This window comes from Antechinus flavipes, chromosome 6 (assembly GCF_016432865.1).
Source record: "Antechinus flavipes isolate AdamAnt ecotype Samford, QLD, Australia chromosome 6, AdamAnt_v2, whole genome shotgun sequence".
In the NCBI taxonomy this organism is placed as follows: Eukaryota; Metazoa; Chordata; class Mammalia; order Dasyuromorphia; family Dasyuridae; genus Antechinus; species Antechinus flavipes.
The window spans coordinates 74,351,329-74,374,180 of NC_067403.1; the positions used below are offsets into that span (position 1 = coordinate 74,351,329).

Sequence of the window (22,852 nt, forward strand, 5' to 3'; positions counted from 1 at the left end):
ATGAAAGAGATGGTTTCAAAGAAACCTGGAAAGCCACATATAAGTTGAGTGAAGTGAGTAGAACCTGGAGAACAGGATGCATGCTAATAGACAACCCGCTTTTGAAAGACTTAAGAATTGATCAATACAGTGTTCTGATTAGCAAGGATTCATGATGAGACCCATTACTCATCTTTAATAGAGAAGTGATAGACTCAGGGTGCAGAATATGCACATGCACACACATGTGTGTATATGTATATGTGTGTGTGTATAAAATACTTATATGTATGTGTATGCATATGTGATAATAGATGTATTCAGATATCTACAGAGACATATAGCACATGCATGCAAGCATATATGATAGAGGGATACATATCCTTAGATACATGTACATATACACACATACACATACATACACATACATGCACACATGAATATATGTAATACCTATATGCATGTGCATATATGTGTGATATATAGACATATTCAGATATCTATAGTTGTGTACAACACACACATATTTATATATGATAGACACATATACAGATGTCTTTAAATATGTATATATACATAATACCTGTATGCATGTGCATGTATATGAAATATATAGACATATTCAGATATCTATAGGTGTATACAATATATATGCATGTATATATGACATATAGATACACAGAGCTATCTTTAGATATATGCACAACATATATATATATATATATATGTATGTGTACATACAGCATGTGGGTATAACCAGATATAGTGTACACATAGACATATACATCAGAAACAGACATAAACCACAAAAACTTATTTTGCTTGACTTTGCATGTTACAAAGATGGTCGTTTTGGGGAAGTGAGATGGAGAGAAAACAAATTAAATTTGAAAAATCCTCCAAGTTATTTGGAACGTAAGACACATTTCCATCAGTGTTAGCTGCTGACTCCATCCCCTGCATAGCCAATAAAAGATTTATGAATCCTATCCAGGACACTTCCTCTCTTAGCCGCAGCATCGGGTGTTTCCCATGACTAGAATTCTCTGCCTCTTAGAATCTGTTGTTTCTTTCAAAACAATTTAGAGTAGGTTTGGTTTGGGGTTTGGTTTGGGGTTTGTTTGGTAATGAGAAAGAGCTGTGTTGAATTTTTTTCAGTAATTTTTTGTGTATTCTATTGAGTTATTATTGACATAAATGTCTGCCAACCACAAATGGAGATTTTTCCTTTTTTGAACCGATGCTTAAAAAGGATTATATGTGCAAATCTGTGTTAAATTGTGAAAAAATTAATTTTCTTTTAAAAATTTAGATTTTTTTTGGGGGGGAGAAAATATGTATTTGCAACTGTAAGAAAAACAATCATCTATCTACAACCTATGAAGATCGCTGTTACTATCAACCTTTGGAAGGTGCCCAGTCGATTGTTTGCCTCTGACATCCCACTGGACAGACAGATTCTACCCTCTCATGAACCACCGAGTTCATGTTGTTTCTGAGCTTCCCCCACTTCCCCACTTCCGTCATTCCTTCAATAATGTACACTTTTTTGTTTGCCATGTTCCACTTTGCTCCGAGTATTGAAACTTACCTTTCCTGTTTTTCATTCTCTAAGGGCCTTTTTCTCTGGGCTTCCAAGCTAACTAATCTGTTAGATTTATCTGCACCATTGGGACAGAGGAGAGATGTTTCTCCTTTCCCAGCTAATGTGCAGTTTAAGATAGTACAGAAGAAATGGATAGATTATACATTATTTCACTCTACCCACCCTGAACCAGCTCAGTTGACTTTAGTATTTCTCATAAATAGAATTTCTCCTTCCTCTCCTGTACCTTTTCACTGAGTATCCCCCCTGCATGGTAAAGCATTCCCTCTTCATTTCCATCACTGAAAATTTTTCCTTTGTTTCAGAGCCTAATTTCGATGCAACCATTTACATCAAACCTTTTCTGTTTTTCCAAACCTTCTCCCCAAAACCATCCCTAATCTCTTATGGGTATCTCTACATGGTATCCTAAAAACTTTTAAGCTTAAAACGACACTAAGCCTTTTGGGACACACTTTGTCTTTCCCCATTTCTCTCCCCAACTCAATCCCCTTCTTATTTAGGACACAGAAGGAAAGGTTCATTCTTGTCCTTGCTTCCCCCATGCTTAACCTGGTGTCTGGCACATAATAGCAGCTTAATAAGTACTTGCTGGTTGTTTGATATGAGATTATAGGAGGTGGAAGACTCCAGGTTGAGGAGAGAGGATTATGTATGTATATTTCCAAGTTTATGTATATATACATATATATGTGGGTATGTGTGATAGGAACCAGATTTGGTATTTCTTTGGTACAGGGAACTCCCAGATGGGGAAAATCCCTTTACCAATGCAGATTGGCAACTTTTTTTTTTCTCTCTTCCAATTTATGGCCCTGGAGAATTGCCTCAAGAGCTCTTGGATGTTGACTCAGGGTTATGAAGCTGGTAGGTATCTCTGATGAGACTTAGAGTCCAGTAGGGCATGTAAAAGAGGTAATTCAGATGTAAATAAGAAAGGGATTTCAGTAAAAGATGAAGTGCAAGGGGAAAGCTTGTTAGTGATTGCCTCAAAAAGAGAGACAGACAGAAGAAAAAAAGCTGTAGATGCTGGAGGACAGGACTAATTTTGTGTTCAAGCTGTAGAATTTGACTTCAGTTTAGGATACCTCAGAATCAGCCGAGTCAGGATAAGCAAAAGTCCTTAGTCTTTATTCTTGGTCTTTAGGGGTAGAAGTGAAGGGGATGGAAGAGAATCTCCACAACCTCCTTCTCCCTAGTCCATTGCCAAAGTGACTCTGGCTCTTCTTCCTCCACCCCCTAGTCCCTCCTACAATCCTCTGTATATACCAATCATTGAGCCAGCACAGTATAGTGGGAAGGACTATTTTCCAAGCATATGCCTGTAGAGTATTGTCCAATTGGTAGTTAGCCTTAAGTGCTCGGCAGTCCTGACCTCAGTGCATCAACTCAAGAGTTTCAGCCCTCTACAGTAGCCTCTGTTGAGAAATGTAAAAGAAGTTGAAGCTAGAAAAGTCAGGTGGTTCCAGATGGGGGAGATCTTTGGATACCAAGAACAGGAGTTAGAACTTAATTTGGTAGGTGATAGGGAACCACTGAGGAGATTTAAAAGGCAGGGATTGATTGGAGAAATTATTCATGCCCAACACATGAAAGATGTGTTGAAAGTAGGCAAGAGTGAAGACATTTAGCCCATGTGGGCTAAATTCTAATTTTTAAAAGGAATCCAGTTTTCAGAAAACAAATTTTGTTCAAGCTTTCTCTCTCTCTCTCTCTCTCTCTCTCTCTCTCTCTCTCTCTCTCTCTCTCTCTCTCTCTCTTTTTCTCTCTCTCTCTCTCTCCTTCCCCCTCTCTTTCTTCTTTCCCCTCCCCCTCCTCTCAACTACTATTCAAATAGCTCTTGTTTCACAGAATAATTGGGAGATGGGTATTTTATAGTTAGAAAAGGCAAAGTTGTCTTTTCTGATTGTTCAGCTCGAGAACCCAGATTTTTCAGTCAACAGTGATTTCTTGGATACCTATTATATGTAGCTATAGTATAGAAAATACTTTCCATATTTTAATCTAAAATGAAATATAAACTTGAATAATAAATACCAACATAATTTAATATAATAATAAATATAATTTATATAGAACTATAACTTCTGCAAAACATTTGACAAATTAGATCTCATTTTCTTCTGATAGTCCTTATATTTGGGAGTATATATATTACGTGTGTGTGTGTGTGTGTGTGTGTGTGTGTGTGTGTATGTGTATTCCCATTTTCCAAATAAGTAAGTTGAGTAGCTGAATGTTAAATAACTTTCCCAGGATTATATAGGTAATAAGTATTTGAGGATCAGATTTGAATTTGCACCCTTCTAACTTCAAAGCCAGTGCTTTATCCATCATGGCTAGCTAACTTCCATTAAAACTGCTTTCTTACTCCTGCGATTTTATTTATTTACTTTCTTCCTGCTCTCAGTTGTTATTTATTTTTAACAATAGAAATCAAAGTTCAGAAAGAAAGCAGAATGCAATAGAAATTCCAGAAGAACTTTTTTTTTTCCTTGATTAAATTTTAAGACTGAAGAATCAGGTTGATATAATCGAAAGAATAGACTGACTGGAGACTGAAAATCTGGGATGGAATCCTAGCTTCAACAGATATTAGCTTTCTAACTATGGGGAAGGCTTGAGGCTGTTTAAGCCTCAGTCTTCTTAACCTGTAAAATGGGCAAAATAATACTTCTCGTCCGCTTTGTTGTAGCATAGTGGATAGTAGCCTCAGAAACAACGCTACATTTAATGGACACCAGCTCTGTGCACTTGAGCAAGTGACTTAACCTTTCAGTGCTCCAGGTTTTTCTCTCAAGATACAGGTGCCAACCTACATTGATAAGAGTTCCTGTATAGACTAATATAAACATAAGTCTGGTTAAAAAAGTTACCTACTTCAAAGAGTTGTTTTGAACAAAGAATTTTGTTAACTCATGTCTAGAGTTAGAGGTTTTAAATAATGATAATAGTAGGTGTGATAATAAGTAGTTGAGGAGTCACATATTAAAATTCTTAAATTTTCCAAAGCTTTAAAGAGATTGAGAATATTATAGAATTTAATCTAATGGTATAGAATTTTCTTTCCTTTCCTTTCCCCTCCCCTTTTCCCTTCTGTCTCTCATTCTATTTTTGACAGATTTCAGAAATAAAGAAATCTGTGTTTCTCACACCTTGCTCCCTCACCCCCCACAGGCAATTGGGGTTAAATGACTTGCCCAAGGTCACACAGCCAGGAAGTGTTAAGTGTCTGAGTCCAGATTTGAACTCAGGTCTTCCTGACTTCAGCACACCTTGCATTTTAAAAGAAATTTATTAATTAAAATAGTTTCAAAGCTAATCTTGCCTTTCTTCATATGAATGTCCTGTTTTATGCATTAAAAAAATGTTACACTAATCCTTTTTTATCCTTTTTGAAAGAATATCCCTCCTAGAGGGATCTCTCTAGAACCTCTCCTTCTTTCTCACAATTACCGCCAACATTTTTTCCCATGAACATTTTAAGGGTCTGATCTAGTCCTTTTTGTTGTAGTTTTTCCTTCATTTTTCAAGATGTCTGTGATATTAGGGAGGTGTTGTCATGAGTCTGAGTGAATTGGATTTAAATGAAGATTAACTGGATTTAACAAAAAAAGGGCTGTACAGAGTCACCGGGAAGCCATCTGGGTGTAGTGGCCAGATATAGACCAATAGGATGAAGGTAGCCCTGGATGCAATGGGAACTGTTGGCCTTTTTAAGTTAAAGTCTTGCCCTTGTCTAAGAGTACAATTTGCAGCCCTGTTCTTCTTAAGATTTGAATAAACTCCAATGTTCTAGTGACAAATTTGTACCAATAATGGAATATAAGTCCTCTGGGAAGCTTGACCAAGTTTCATGTCTTGAGTTAGATTCATTTTGGAAATACAGCACTATTTCTACTTGGTCAGTTAAGTTTTATTTTGATTTCAAATTTACTTCAGGATAGGGTCCAGAGTTAGTGCAACTTTTCTAACGTTTTTCTTGGAGTTAGGACATAAATTGATGTTCAGAATAGAGGGAGATGAGACACCAGAAAGTACTGCCCTTTCGGTTTTTGCAAAATGGATGTATTTTGTATTGTCATGACTAAATGTAATCTAAGAGTGATATTTATTTATTCCTCTTTTCTCGAAGGGGCTCTATTCCCCTCCCCCCCAAAAAAAATCCAGGATATTTCTTTTCACATTAATCATGGGAAAATTGTTGTTGAAATTTTTTTTTTTTGGTCATGTATGTTTTCATGACCCCACTTGGGGTTTTCTTGGCAAAGATAACTGACCATTTCCTTTTCTAGTTCATTTTACAGATGAGGAAATGGAGGCAGGCAGGGTTAAGTGATTTGCCCAGAATCACAGAGCTAGTGGATATCTGAGGCTGCATTTGAGCTCAGGGAGATGAGTCTGACTCCAGGCCCATTGCTCTATGCACTGTGGTGAGCATCTAGCTGTTCTTTTTATAGATGAGAAAACAAAGCCTAGGAGACCCTCAAGATAGTAAGTAGCAGAAGTGAGATTTGAACCCAAGACCTCTGATGCCAGATCCAGCACACTTTCCCATGGAACATGCTGTCTCTCTGTGACTGATGTGGTTGCTATGTGGTGACTTTTTGGGCTCTGACCTTTTCTTGTGATTCTGTGGCTATTACTCAGGAGACTCTGTCCTGCTGTTCAGGGAATATTTGGGGTAGATGAATTTGCCCTTTATCATTCCTTTTTCTGCTTTAGAAGAGAAATGATTATCTTGAGTACAGCTTTAGCTTGGACTATAAAGGGAACTATCATGATGACCGTGGGAGACATCAGTGAGAATTCTTCTTAGTTCTCAGGTTTCTTATTTATCAGGGATCAGTGGGGATACTAAAGTAATGGATGCTTGAAGTGATAAAGAACATGGAGGTTAGCTACAGTCTTTATATTGAGGAGGAAGATTGATGTGCTTAAATTAAAACTCCTCTTAAATATTTTTAAAAATGTACTTGCTACAAGAGGACTTTTTCCTGTAATATTTGGAAATATTTATTTTAGCTACTTAATTACTGAGGTAGAAAAATACAAAGTATTCAAACTTTATATATATTTTTCCTCATTTGATCTTTATAGAAACACTGATCTTTAGTGCTTATGAGTACTTTTCTCCCCATTTTATAGATGACTGAATAAACATTTATCAACCATTTATTGTTTGTCAGGTACCATTGTACTAAAGGGAGACAAAACAGAAAAGCAATATAGTATAGTCTGCCTCTCCAGAGGTGACATAGTAGGCACTTAGTAAATATTTGTTGACTGAAATTTTAATTTTAATGTATTTTAATTTTAATTAATTTTAATTAAAATGTACATATCCCTTGTTTTCTATTTATATACCAGGAGTCCTAAAAGTCTTACTTTTTGCTCTTTTTTTTGTTTTTCAAAGCTTTTTATTTTCAAAACATATGCATAGATAGCTTTCAACATTCACCCTTGTAAAATCTTGCGTTCCAATTTTTTTTCTCCCTCCCTTCCTCGCCACTCCATCCCCTAGCTGGCAAGTAATACAATATATGTTAAACATGTGTAATTCTTCTAATTGTTTTCCACAATTATCATGCTGCACAAGAAAATTCAGATCACAAAAGAAAAAAATGAGAAAGAAAACAAAATACAAGCAGGAAATAACAAAAAAGTGAAAATACTATGTTATGATCCACAACATATTTCCACAGTTATTGTGTTGCACAAGAAAAATCAGATCAAAAAAAGAAAAAAAGAGAGAAAGAAAACAAAATGCAAGCAAATAACGACAAAAAGTGAAAATACTGTGTTGTGATCCATACTCAGTCCCTATAGTCTGTCTCTGGGTGCATATGGCTCTCTCCATCACAAGACCATTGGAACTGGTCTGAATTGCCTCATTGTTGAAAAAAGCCATGTTCATCAGAATTGATCATCATATAATCTTCTTTTTTTTTATAATATATTTTATTTTATTTTATAATAACTTTATATTGACAGAATCCATGTCAGGGTAATTTTTTTTTTTTACAACATTATCCCTTGCACTCGCTTCTGTTCTGATTTTTCCCCTCCTTCCTTCCACCCCCTCCCCTAGATGGCAAGCAGTCCTATATATGTTAGATATGTTGCAGTACATCCTAGATACAATATATATTTGCAGAACCAAACAGTTCTCTTGTTGCACAGGGAGAATTGGATTCAGAAGGTAAAAATAACCCAGGAAGAAAAACAAAAATGCAAATAGTTTACATTCATTTTCCAGTGTTCTTTCTTTGGATGTAGCTGCTTCTGTCCATCATTTATCAATTGAAATTGAGTTAGGTCTCTTTGTCAAAGAAATCCACTTCCATCAGAATGCATCCTCATCATATAATCTTCTTGTTGCTATGAACAAGTCCCAGAAATCTTACTGCAGTTTTGAGGTATTAAAACTGACGTTAGTAGAACATAAAGAAGCATATTATACATGAAATTGCAGATATTTCTTATGTGACAGATTTTTAAAAGAAATGATAAATTCAATGTGTCACTTTAAAAGTTCCCATTGCTAGAAGCATCCCACTGGAGGAGATAGGATCCTTTAGACTATAGAAGAGATTATAAAGAGAGCTCCTCCTTATCTATGATTTTCACTGGCCTTGCTTCTCTTTGGTGCCCTTAAAAAAACACAATACTTCAATGATTCTTTTGTTTCTCTTTTTTCCCTTAACTATCCTGTTCCATAGTACCACTTCTCCCCTCCACTTCCTCACCTCACCATTGGAAAAAGAAAAGAAAATGAAAACCCTTGTATCAGTTAATGCATAGTTAAACAAAACAAATTTCACATTGCCCATGTTAAGAAATATATGTCTCATTATGTATCTTGATACTGTTGTCTTCTTAGTAGGAAATGGGTAGCATGCTCTGTGATCAGTCCTCTGAAATTAATTGGTCATTACATTATCAGAATTCTTTGTGATACTTAAAATTTCCTGTTAATTAGTGGTTCATATTAGATTGGGATGTTTTCTTATTCTTTTAATTTATAAAAAACATAATTTTTCCTCCTTTCCCATTTCCTTCCCCATTGTCCTTCCCCTTCCAAAAAACAACAGTAACAAAAACAACAACCTGATGGTAGGGTAAAAAACAACTAATGGCTTCTATCAGTCAATCAAGTATGTTATTGGGGCCTTTGAAACATAAACTATTCTTTCTTTTTAAATTTTCAATGTTTTTTTTTTATTTTTCAGATACATGTAAAGATAGTTTTCAACATTCATCTTTGTCAGACTTTGTTCCAATTTTTTTCCCCTCCTTCCTTTCTTGCATATTTCTTCTATGGGATAGCAGACAATCTGACATAAGTTAAATATGTGCAATGCTTTTAAACATATTTCCATGTCTGTCATGAGGTGCAGGAAAAATCAGGCCAAAAGAGAAAAAAACATGAGAAAAAAAACCCCCAAAGAAAATCATATGCTTCGATCCATATTCAGACTCCATAGTTCTCTGTCTGGATGCAGATAGCATGTTCCAAGCCAAGTCTGTTGGAATCATTTTGAATTACTGAATTGTTGAGAAGTCCCATTGTTCTTCACACAATGATCCCATTGATCATCACACAATCTTCTTGTTGCTGTGTACAATGTTTTCTTGGTTCTACTCACTTCACTTAGCATCAGTTCATGTTTCTGAAATCATCCTGCTGATTGTTTCTTACAGAACAATAATATTCCATAACATTCATATACCATAACTTATCCAGCTATTCTCCAACTAACGGGCATCCAGTTAGTTTCAAGTTTCTTTCCTCCACCAAAAGAGCTGCTGCAAACATTTTTCTACATGTGGGGTACTTTCTCTCCTTTGGGATCTTTTTGGGACACAGATCCAGGAGAAATACTTCTGGATCAAAGGGTATACAGTATACATAATGCAGAATGGTTGGATCATTTCACAATTCCACCAACAATGTATCATGGTCCCAGTTTTCCCACATCCCCTTAATTTGAGTTATTCTTAAATTAAAGGCAACTAGGTGGTGCAGTGGATAGATCATTGGCCATGATGTCAGGAAGACCTGAAGTGTCAGATACTTAAAGACTGTGAGTCCCTTAACTTTTGTTTACCTCAGTTTCCAAGCTGTAAAATGGGGATCATAATAGCATCTTCTTCTCGACGTTGTTGTGAGAAGCAAATGTGATGATATTTGTAAAACATGTAGCACAGCACCTGATAAATACTAAGTGCTTAATAAATGCTTGTTGTCCATATTATTGTTTCTCATCTGTGGAACTCCATTTTATGTTTTCGTGATGTCCAGAATGCACTACCTTTTCAGCTCTACTTCTTAGAATACTTAAATTGCCTTCAAAGCTCAGATAAATATCACCTTATACATGAAGGCTTTTTTCTCTTTCTCCTCTTCTTCTTCCAGGACCCGTACACACATCTGGAATCTTACACCCAGAATGTGGCAATGGACTAGAAGACAGTTTTTTAGTCTTGCCTCCTTTTTAATATAGGAATCCCCTCTTCTTCCTTCAGGCAGTAGAGTTACCTCTGGTTGATTGCTTCTAGCAATGGGAGCTTCTTGTCCACACAATCTTAGATCCTCTTGGATGTTCTTCTACACTGATGCTTTCCCCACCTTCATCCTTGGGCTTCCCTTCATTGTACTTATTTTCTTCTGCTACTTTATTGTGTCTTGTTGAATTCTCCCATCCTATTTTTCTAGCCTTATTTCAGATGATTTTACCTTCGCATTTTTTCCATTCCAGTCAAACTGGGTTACTGACTGCTTTCTCCCACTTAAGTGCAATTATCTGAGCTGTTCCCCAGACTTGGATTGTATTCCATCTTTACCTCTTCTTCTTATCTCAGCTCAGTTGCCAGGTATCACACAAGGTACTGAGGATGTCTAGACAATGGTGAAATACTCCCTGATCGTAAAGAGTTTACATTTGAATAAAGGGGACAATGTGGACATAGATGCTGCATAAATGCAAGATAAATGGAGGAGAGAAGGCTCCAGGAGCTGCAGGGAACAAGAGAGGATTCAGGTGGAAGATTGTGCTTCAGCTGAATCTGGAAAAAAACAGGGATTTGAAAAGGCAGACAGGGGAGGAGAGAGTGCATCCCAGGCTTGAGCAGCAGCCTGGACAAAGGCATGCAGATTTCCAAAAACTTTTTCATATGAGCTGTTAAGGCAGGTCCTTTCCATTCTGTACTTGTACAGTTGAACCTTTGGATGCAAATGGAAGACATTCCAAGAATCTCCATTAAATTTCTTTTTGTTAGTTTTGGCCCTTTGTCCCGGCCTGTTGAACTTAAAAAAAAAAAATATCCTGGTTGTGATAGCCAAAGTATCTGTGATCCTTCTTAGCTTCTTTCCCTAGTCCTTTCATTTTCAGCCTCTTCATTTGATATGCATCTCTTAGATCTTCAACCAAGTAGTTGATCTGTTGAATAGGACAGAGTTTATCTGTACAGAGCCCTGGACTGCTAGAAACCTCTCTAGATTGGCATTAAGCCTTTAATCCTATTTGGGTTAGGTTTCTTATCCAGTCACCTCTTAATTTCCTGAGGCCTGTACCCGCCAAAAGAAGAATTGAAGAATTTCCAGGCGAGAGATTCACAGCTTTTATTGCTGTCTGGTTTTTGTGTTTTACAAGGTCATATCTAAAGATTAATAAATGAGGTCATTTTTGATTAATACCAATTTGAAATCGTTGATTTTTGATATTCCTGTATTAGATGAATGAATGCCTTTCTCAACATCATTCTATAATTCTTTGAAAATAGGTAATTAAATAGCTATTAAGTGAAATTGGGCAACCATTATGCCTATATGCTACTTATTTCCAGCATTTTTGCTATTTAACAAATATGACTCTCCGTCTCTCCATTCCAGGCATTTTCTCTGGTTGTCCCCCAGACTGGACAGCTCTCCCTCTTCTGCCCTAGATATAGACCTTCTTGCCTAAATCCCAACTAAAATCCCACCTTCTATAGGAAGCCTTTTCCAACTCCTCTTAATTTTAGTGCCTTCTATTGGTTAATTATTTCCTATTTTGTGTCTGTGCATGTTTTTCTTCCCCATCAGATTGTAAGTTCCTTGAGGGTAGAGATTTTTTTTTTGACTTTTTAAAAAATCACCATCATTTAGTTTAATACCTGACACATAGTTGGAACTTAATAAATGCTATTAATTGATCTTCACTCTTGTAGTGTTGAGCATGAATTTGTTTCTGATAAAGAAGAGAATTGTTTAGGTATTTTTAAAAAGCTCTTCGAAAACTCATTCTCCAAATCACAATTGGAAAAATCTTAATTGCTCATGACTGGGCCAAGCCAATATACTAAAAGTAACAATTCTACCAAAATTAATTTACTTATTCAACACCTTATGAAACTATTAAGATTATTTTTTGAAAAAATAATAATTTGGGGCCTCAAGGTGGTGCAGTGGATAGAAACCAGCTTGAAGTTGGAAGGACCTGAGTTCAAATTTGGCCTCAGACACTTAACACTTCCTAACTGTGTGACCCTTGGCAAGTCACTTAACCCCAATTGCCTCAGCAAAAAAAAAAAAAAAAAAAAAAAAAAAAAAATAATAAAATTCAACTGAAAGAGCAAAAGTCAAGAAAATCAAGAGAATCAATGGGGGAAAAAGTGAAGGAAGGTCTTTTAGCCATACCATATCTCAGACTGTGTTATAAAGGAGTAATCTTCAAAATAATCTGGTATTAGCTAAGAAATAGAATGTTAGATCAATGAAATAGATTAGGCACACAATAGTAAATGACCATAGTGACTTATTAGATAAACCCAAAGAACCAAGCTTTTGGAACAGCAACTCACTATTTGGCAAAAACTACTGGGAAAACTGAAAAGCATTTTGGTAGAAACTAGATGAAGACCAATATCTCACACTGTATATAAAGATAAAGTCAACATGGTATTTGATATGGACCTAAAGAGTGATACTAGAGGTAAATGAGGGTAGTATGGAATAGTGTACTTGTCAGATCTGTGGAGAAAGGAAAATTTTATTACTAAACAAGACATAGAGAGTTATGAAATGCAAAATGGATAATTTTCATTACCTTAAATTAAATCTTATAGCCAAAATTAGAAGGAAAGCAGAAAATTGTTGGAAATATTTATTGCAAGTTTTTCTGATAAAAATTTTAATTTTTCAATCAGTTCTCCATGCACTTGAGATTTACAAGAACACACCATTTCCCCACTGACAAGTAGTTAAAGAATATGAATAGTTTTCAGATGAAGAAATCAGAACTATATATAGTCTTATGAAAAGATGCTCTAAAATCACTATTGATTGGAGAAAGACAAATTAAAACAATTCTAAGGTACTACCCTACCTCTATGCCCATTAATTGGGGAATGGTTGAACAAGTTGTGGGATATAATGATGCTGGAAGGCGATAAGAAACAATAAGCACGATGGTTTCAGGAAGATCTGGAAAGTCTCATGTGGACTTATACATAGTACAAAGTGAATTGTACATAGTAATAGCAATATTGTATGATTAACTGAATGACTTGAGTATTCTCAGCAATACAATGATCTAAGACAGTTAGAAAGGGTTTATGATGAAAAATGATATACTCCTGCAGAGAAAGAACTGCTGGAATCTGAATGCAGATTGAAGCATATTTTAAAATTTTATTTTTTCTCTGTTTTCTTTCACAGCATGACTAAGATGGAAATGTGTTTTTCATGACTACATATGTATAGCCTATATCAAATTGTCTGTCTTCTCAACATGGATGGGATATTGTGAGAGAGGGAGAGAATTTGGAATGAAAAATTTTAAGAAATGAATTTTTAAATTGGTTTTTATATGATTGGAAAAATAAAATATCAGAAAAAGAAAAACTTATTATTCCTAGTAAATTTCATAATTCTTTCTTGGGATATGCGTTTCTGTATGTATGATGTGTGTGTGTGTATGCACATTTATTAATATACAGCATGTCATGTTTTACATACATGTTTATTTTTTCCAATATGAAATGAGGGGTTTTATGGATTTGTCTATTGACATAAATACAAGAAAAAAGCATCATGGATATCCATATGTCTTGTTGGTTTAAACATCATTTACCTGGTTGAAAGATTTATTACTTATTAAATCATTATTATCCTGTGTTACATAAAGTGTTTAGAACTGTAAATTCTATTTAAGAAAAGTGAGGTAATCACAAAAAAGAGCTCATGTGAGAAGGTGTTACTCATATAATTACTCATTCTAACAATATATAATTTTAAAGCTAATTAGAGTATGATAATAAAGCATATATATAAAGCAAAAAAAAATATTACAGTTCCTAAAAGATTGTGGTATTGAATTAACATGCTCAAGGTCATAGACACAATTAGAGATTACCTTAAAATCTTTTTTTCCTTCTGTCCAACCTCGTTCTTGAACTTGCTGTTGCCTAGCCAACTTTATCTTATCTACAATGTAAATATATACTGAGTTATTCTCAACCTTTTATGCATTTAAACAAAGTTATTAAAGTCATTCTACATCATCATTTACTCTGAGCTAGTAGAATAGGCTAAAGTGATCTTTGATGTCTTGTGTAGGAGAAACAGTGTTAAAAAGAGCTTGTAGGTTGTCTGGCAGTAAGTGTATCTCTTATTCTGTAATTGATCGTATTAAAGAGAAGCTCAAAAATAGTCTCAACTCTTTGGTCTTTCTCTTACAGTTCTTGGTTTCCAGACATCTAATCATTTTGGATACATGATAGATTCTTTTGTATCTCTTCCAAGTCATGAAGACAGTTTTTGATTTGGTGGAAGGAGAGCCTTTATGACAGAACTGTCCAGAATTCAAGTGGGACCGATCTAGCCTTGGATGGTGGTGGGGTCTTGGATGGTGGTGGGGTCTCCCTCACTGCTAGTCTTCAAATAGAGACCAGATTTCTACTTGTTAGAGATGTTAGAAAGAGGAGTTTTGATCAGGTTGGGGGATATATATATAAATATAACCTCTCAGCATCTTTCAAGCCTAATATACTTGGTTCCCTCTCTCTCTTCCTCTCTCTCTTCCTCTTTTCCTTCCTCCCTCCCTCTCCCTTTTTCCATCCCCCTTTCCCTCTCTCTCTTTGTGTCTCTCTGTCTCCTCTCTCTCTCTCTCTCTCTCTCTCTAAAACCTCTCAGCATCTTCCAAGCTTAACAGACTTGGTTCAAAAATTTTCCATGATTAAGCTGAATTAAGAAGGCACATGAGTTTTAATGTTTGGTTTTTTTTCCTTCTTAATTTGGGAAGTTTAACTGATCCATGATCTCTCTGTTTTCCCTTTTTTTTGTGTCTCTTTATGTAAATGTATGTATCAGAAATTCCTTTCACTCCTTTCCCACACCAGTCTTAGCCTCCGGGGTTAGACAAAAATAGCATTAAATTATTTCTGTATACCAGACAAGTGTAATGACCTATAATTGCTCTTGTGTAATACTGGGTCTTTGTGGAAAGGCTGTGTATAATTTTGTGAGCCATTGTTTAAAAAACATGGTTCACGATAGAGAACTCTCTGTGGAGAGAGTTAAAAAGGCTCCTGTGCATGAGACACAATTGTGGACTTCATCTCCTTCCAGCTGTGGGCTATGTCTGCATCTTACTTATGTATAATGGATGATGCAGCGACCTTGTTTAAATATTGAAACTAAATCACTTAAAGAACATTTGGTGTTCTAGATAGACCTTCCTTCCTCTCATTTTTGGCCCTCCTTTAAAACCAACAAATAAAAACAAATCCTGTGTTCTCCTCTTGTTTCTTTGGCATTTCTTTGGCATAATCAGATTAATTTTTCTCTTATCTTCTCTTTCTCCTCTTCCCCCATTCAACTCAGTTCACCTTCAGTTTCACCAAGATGCAAGCTTTTGGAAATAGAAGATTAGAACTTTTAATTTTCTGATCCCTTGGAGATATTTTCATTCTCATCACTTTATTTAATTTATTTTTTTTTTTTTGGCTGGGGCAATCAGGGTTAAGTGACTTGCCCAGGGTCACACAGCTGGGAAGTATTAAGAGTCTGAGGCTAGATTTGAACTCAGATTCTCCTGACCTCAGGGCTGATACTTTATCTACTGCATCAACTAGCTGCCCTTCCTTATTTCATTTTTAACAAATGTCTATTAAGTGACTTGTTTACAGTGTACTTTACTAATCATTGGGTGAGAATTCCATATTCTATCCCTCCTTTTCCTAATTTTTTCCTAATATGGTTAGCAATCATCATGTGCAGTCATGTAAAACATTTCCATGTTAGTCATTTTTTTTGCAAGAAAAAAACTACATCAGTTCTTTCTCTACACGTAGATATTATTTTTCAACATGATTCCTTTGGGATTGTCTTGGATTATTATATTCCTGAGAATAACTAAGTCATTCACAATTGATCATTGTACAGTTTGGTCTTATTATGTATACTGTTTTCTGGTTCTGATCACTTCATTCTGTATCATGTAAATATATGTCTTTTTGAAATCTAATTGCTTATCATTTTTATAGCACAATAGTATTCCATTACATCCATATACTACAACATGTTTAGCCATTCTCCAATTGATATGGACATCCCCTCAATTTCCAATTTTTAGTTACCACAAAAAGACCTGCTAAGTGGTCTTTTTACTTTTTATTTTCTCTCAAGACAGGAGTGCAGGAGAAGATAATGAATTTGGATAACTCCAGTCTTGTTTGTTCTTTTGGGTTTTAGTCTTTGAGGTAGTTAATCCCCTTGGATGGAAGAAAGTATATAGACAGTTGTTGCTTTTCATAAATTCACATAATGCAAATTTGATTTTATGTGAGGAATTCTGAAAGAAATTAAATGAACATTCTGAATGACGATTTGATTGAGCTGCTACCTGCAAAGACTGCAGAAGAAAAAGGGAAGCTTCTAAGTCCAAGGTTGAACCAGAAAGCTTCAAAACGAAAGCAGTTGGCAGAAGCATTTCATCAAGTGAATATTTTTCTTTTACTGAAAAAATGGATCTAAGTATTTCAAGATTTTTAGAAGTTCAGAGGCAAGTTGAGGATAATATTGCTTGCTATCTTGAGATATGTGAGGGGGATAAAAGAGAAACATTGTCCAAAAATTTCTAGGTAGCTACACACAAAAAAAATGTTTCACTGCTAACACCAGTGATAAAGGTTATATGAAGCCACTTTCCTGTTAAGATGACTCAATGGCTCCCCATTACCTTTATATTAAAACAAACCCCTTTATTTAAAATGTTCCTCCTTATTTAAAGTTTTCTTCAACCAGCCTTTAAAGCCCTTCACAACCAGCCTCATTGGATGGTTCTTTTCCCTTCCTCTCCTTTCTTCTCCCTCCCTTCCCCTTCTTTCCCTCCCCTCTTCTTTTTTCTCTCTTCTCCTTCCTCCTTTTCTCCTTCCTCCTCTCCCTCCCCTTCCTCTCCCTTCTCTTCCTCTTCCTTTCCCTCCCCTCTTCTTCCCTTTTCTTTTCTCCTCTCCTCCTTTTTTCTCTCCCTTCCTCCTTCCCTCCTTTGCTTCCTCTTCCTCTCTTTCCTTTTCCTCTCAATGATTTCATTGTTTAAGGATACTCTTGGTGAGGAATTCTCCCCTTTTCCATAACCTATATCCTCAGACAACCTCTTGGTACACTGAGAGATTCTGTCATTTGTCCAGGGTCATACAGCTTCCATATGTCAGAGGGCAAGAAGTGAACGCCAGCCTTGCTGACTTCCCCGTCCCCTCTCCCAGGCCGCCTCTGTGCTGGGAAGGGAGGAGATGGTGGAAACTTAGTCACTGACCTTGAGGAATTTCAGCTTAAGAAGAGGCAGATCTTTAAATCCTTCCAGGACTTGTGGTTCCATTCGTTTGGGTAATATTCCCCTGACCCAAGAGCCAAATCTTCCTTTGAGTAGATAGACTACAGCTGCCAACATGATAGGTTTTCCAAACATAACTGGGCGGACGCTTGAGTGACTGGTGGACAGCCTGGGTGGAACCTGTCAGAGCTTATGCTGTACAGGGACGGTCTCCAAGAACTCAGATTCATGGGCATGCCATAAGGAGGTAACTGAGGAGTTCAGTAGTAGAGGAGAAAGAAAAGATTGAAATGGCTTTTTAAAAAAAAGATAATGAATGGTTCGGACAGTAAAGGTTCGGTTGTCTTGCTGAAAGGGAATGAAGAGACCCTCTAGTTCAGGGCTTAAACTTTTTCCCCTTGTGTCCCCTTTTCATCCAAGAAATTTTTTGTTATCGTGGATATATAGATACATAAAATATCTAAAATAGGTTTAGAAATCAAACATTTACTTATATAAATCATAATTTTGTGACTCCCACATTCAATTACAAGACGCCATTTAGGATCATGATCCACAACTTAAGAAGCTGGGGCAGTCCAACTGCCTTATTTTCCAAGTAGGGCACTGAGACCCAGGGAGGATAAGTGATTTATGTGAATTGCTTCAGGAGTGAGATCTGGACTTTATTTTTTTCTGAGTTCTTGAATTTGTCTCAGGTTTTCTGGCCCTACTGTTACCAGCCTACTTAAGGTCCTTAACACCCATCCCCACCCTTGCCTATGTGCTTTTCCTACTAGTTTCTTTTCTTTTTAAACCATTACATAATTCTTTTTAAAGTTTATTGCTATTTAAAAAAAAATTAGTCATTTCAGATATGGCATCCCCCACACCCAGCCGAACAAAGTTCTTGTAACAAAGAAACACAGTGTAACAACCAGCCACCTTGTGCAACCTCCTGGTGACACGCAATGTTGTGATAGCCTTGGCCCTCCCCACTATCTCTTGATGAGAGGATGGCAGCTAAGGATATCAGTCAGTCTCCTGAATCATGGGAGGGGGAGGGAAGAGAAGGAGAGTGGGAGAGAGACAGAGATGGAGGGAAGAGAGAGATAGAGACAAGGGGAGGAGAGAGACAGGGACAGGGACAAGGGGAAAAGAGAGAGAGACAAGGACGAGGGGAGGAGAGAGAGAGACAGGGATGAGGGGAAAAGAGAGACAGGGACCAGGGGAGGAGAGAGAGAGAAAGAGAGAGACAGAGACAGAGACAGAGACAGACAGGGACCAAGGAAGGAAAGAGAGACAGGGATAGGGATGAGGGGAGGAGAGAGAGAGGGGAAGGGGAGAGAGGGAAAGAAGGGGGAAAGGGAGGGAGGGAGAGGGGGAGAAAGAGAGATGCGTTTTATACTGAAACGTTTCAAAAACATCATGCACACTTGGTTTTCTTGGACTGCAGTACACACGTGTATGTATCTGTACACACACACAGATGAAGGAAGCCGACTTTCAGGCTTTTAGATGTGATGTTCAGCCTGTATGAGCAGGCTTCCAGGGTGATTCCCCTGACTCCCTTTGCCGAGCTCTGTCCACTGCGGCACTGCAGCCCCTGGCCGGTGGGAGTCACTGGGGGCCTTAGCCCATGGTTTAGCAGACAAACCTGTCGGGAATCTCACTTTTGACATTAAGTATGACCACAGCCAAGCCACGTGACTTGTTCCAGTCTGTTTCCTCATTTGTGAAAGGGGGATAATAATGGCCGGAGTTTCGCACGGGGCTGGGAACGTTTTTGTTGTTGCTTCTTCTCTGACTCTTGGGCAGCCTGGTGCTCTATCTGCTCCCCCACCTCGCTGCCTGGAACATAGCAGGTTCTTAAGAGATGCTTGTTGATTTGACTTGATGGTCATACCCACTTCCTGGGTTTGTTGTAAGGTTAGTATGAGATGATAAATGAATCTTTGTGAACTTTAAGGTGTTGTATAATGTAAATAATAATATTTAGAAATATTAATGATAATAATTTAAGCCTCACCTGCCTCAATTGCCTGAATGATACAAATAACACTTAATTTTCAGTTGGCTTTGTTGATGTTGTTGGCTCAACAACTCGGTGGCCTGCCAATCATGGTCCAAGGAAAGGTGCGTTACTCGGAACATCTGACAGGAGGGTTCATTTCTTTCCAGAGTGCTCTGACCTTCACAAAAGTCTTATCTTTCTAGTTTTCTTAAATAAAACAAAAAACCAAAACTCTACTAAATTAAGACTGGCGAATCTAGGGAAAGCCACAGAAAACAAGGATACACACACAAGAATGACTTTCTGACAAATTCTATGTGCAAATCAAATTATATTCTCTGGGTGAGCCATAGCATTTTGGACAAGTTCCAGAAATTGAAATTGCTGGGAGATGCTGTTTGGTAGCCAGGCTTTTTCCTATATAACTTTTTTTTTTTTGATGTTGTAAGCTGAGGATGAAGTAGGATGTGACCCGCTCCTCCCTACCAACCACATAATATTTTGGGTATACTAATATTTTCTGGTAACTATACAAATAATCAGGTTTTGGTGATAGGGAGAGAGAATAAGTGTGTGATTTTATTGTTGTAGGAAACACTTTAAGACTGTTAAATTGCAGAGAGGATGATGACTTGCATTATTAGAAGGTATTTCCTCTTTGGGGAGTTTACTTACACCAAAGAAACCAGAGGTCTGGTGCTAATAATAGATGTTTATCAGTACTTGAAAGCTGGCAGAGTACTTTACATACATTATCTCATAGGACCCTCACCACAATCCTGTAAGGTCAATATTTATTAAGGTCAACAATAAATGCTATTATTTATTTTCTACACTTTCAAAGAGGAGGATACTGAGCTACTGGGGTTTCTTGTCTAAGGTTATCCAGGTAATCAGAGAATTCAGGTCTTCTGACTCTTGAGTCAGCCCTCTCAATGTATTATACCAGATTCTTTCTTGATATATTAGGAAATATTGTTGGATAGAATGGGCAGTTGTATTAACTAATGAATCTAGGTTCCAACTTGAGCCACAATTACAGGCCTATACATAATTTAATCTGATTACCAGAAAAGGAATGTGGCAAATTTAAATTTCCGGAGGAGGGGGAAAAGAGAGAATCCAACAGAAGTGTTCTGTTGATCTATGTGATAGACCTCTTTGTCGTGAGAGAAAGATCGCTTTCTGAGTCCTTCCTTGAAGAGTGGAAAGAGTAATATTGCATATTTTAGCAAAATTTGCCCCCATTCTTGTCTCCCTTCACCACCCGAGTTTTTTGAAGTTGAGAAGGGATCTGGTTGTTGGCAGGATGAGATGAAGCTCTTAATGATGTTATTTACTTGAGTTCTGGGTGGGGTGGAGGGAAATGTAAGACTCACTTTTTCCTCCCTGGGAATCTAACACTCTGCCCTTTTGTTATCATTCTTGTTCTCTAGGCATTAAGTGTAACAGAGACCCTGATTAAGCCCTTGGAAAAATTCAGGAAAGAGAAGCTTGGAGCTGTAAAGGTTTGTCCCATGTTGGAATGTACTCGTAAACAGAACATGTCTTGCTGCTATTTTATAATGCTGATTTACCTCCGTTTGGAAACTTGGACAGCTGTTGCTTTACAATTTGTGGGAATTTTCTTTCTTTGGGGTAATATAAAGTCATAAATACAAATATGGATTCCTAGGAAGGATGGTCAAAATCGCTGTTTCCATTCCTAAAACTGGTTTGCATGTTTAGCCTACTGGTATTAAATCTATAGAAAAAGCTGTCAAGGCTAAAGAAGGTGGAGATGACAATGATGATTGACATCTGTATAATATTTTGTGGTGTGCAAAGTGCTTTACATACATGGGGTTAAGTTAACCTTAAAATAATAGAGACTCTTTTTCTTTCATTCAAATTCTAATAATTAAAAAAAAAACAAACCCTTAATAGTCTGGAAGCTAAGTACTGTTTTCGGTAAGTTGTATCTATTTACTTATCCATTTTGGGATCTGGCCAGTATTTAAGCATGAATACTGCAACTATCAGAGATTCCCTGGGATATATTTAACAATGGCAAATGATTGGAATTCTGGTTTTGTATTATATCCCAGTGGTGTAACATCTGGGTCACCTTTTCTCTATCATATGTGGGAGAATTAAGTTTTTTTATTGTAGATGAGGGGCAACAAGCTGGCACAGTGGATAGGGTGCCAGAACTGGAGTCAAAAAAATTCACCTCCTGAGTTCAAATCTGACCTCATCTACTTAATAGCTTTGTGATCCCAAGCAAGTCACTTAACTCTGTTTGCCTCAATTTCCCTATCTGTAAAATTAGCTAGAGAAAGAAATGACAGCTCCAATATCTTTGCCAGAAAAACTCCCAAATGGGCACCTGAAGAGTTAGAAATGACTAAAATGACTGAACAACGTTGTGCTTGAGTGAACTTTTCTGCTTTGTATTTGTTGTATTATTTCAAGTTGAACTGCTCAGAGAGAAGGGAAGAGGAATTTGTATAGTGTGCCAGTTATTATGCTAAGTGCTTTTTACATTTTTATTTCATTTGCTTTTCACATTTGTGAGTTGGGTACTATTATAACCCTAATTTTACAGTGGAGGAAACTGAGGCAAATAGATATAAAGAGATTTGCTCAGTGTTTACAGAACTAATGAATCTGATGCTTTATTTGAAGAGAATCCTAATCTCATGGCTCTATCCATTGTACCATCAACTGTCTCTGGGGAGAACAGAAAATGAGGAAAGAATTTTTCTAGATCAAAGTATTTTGCACTTAATATGAATATAAACAGTCTGTCTATCTGATTGTACAGTCATCACAAGGCTTTCATATCTAACAATTAAATCTGTTAAAACTGAAAAATCTGTTAAAATCTTTTAAAAATGATCACTGATACTTTCTAATATCTACCCCATCATAAAAAGCCTTCCCTGGTAACAAATTACTCTGGTTAAGCAAAAACATCCCAGTTCATTGACAATATCTCAGAAAATATGTATCATTTCTTCACTCCACTATCTCTCCATTGAGATTTACAGAGGTATGTTTCACCTTTTGTCTTCTGGGATCAGAATTTACCATTGCATTTATCAGAATTCTGATTAATTTTAATTCAATTTAATGGATTCAGTTCAATAAAATCAGCTCAATTTAATCCCCAAATGACAAAAATAAACAGGCCCCTAGAGCTCATAAGAGATTACCTAGTTTGCTTCTTTTGTTACTGATGAAGAAACTGAGGTCCAGAAAGGTGTGAAGTGTTTTACTCAAAAATGTAAAGTTATAAACAGCAGAGCTCAAATTTGAACTCAGAACATTTGACTTCCCATTCAATACTTTTTCCCCTTAAGTAGGAAGCCCCATATAATTCCAAATATTTAGTCAATAGTTACCTGCATGTGATCCTTATAAAATTTTTTTTTGTTTGTTTGTTTGTTTAGAGCCCTGTGGTTACAACATTTTTGC

At 36.7% G+C, this 22,852-nt stretch overlaps 1 protein-coding gene across 2 annotated transcripts in view; it reads left to right on the plus strand.

Annotated features, from left to right (window-relative positions):
* Positions 1–22,852, plus strand: part of ARHGAP10 (Rho GTPase activating protein 10) — a 345,140-nt gene that overhangs the window by 105,986 nt on the left and 216,302 nt on the right. For both annotated transcript variants that reach the window (XM_051966160.1, XM_051966161.1), the window contains exon 4: positions 20,830–20,901. In XM_051966160.1, coding sequence (XP_051822120.1) covers positions 20,830–20,901 — 72 coding nt within the window. The remainder of the gene's footprint in view (positions 1–20,829; positions 20,902–22,852) is intronic.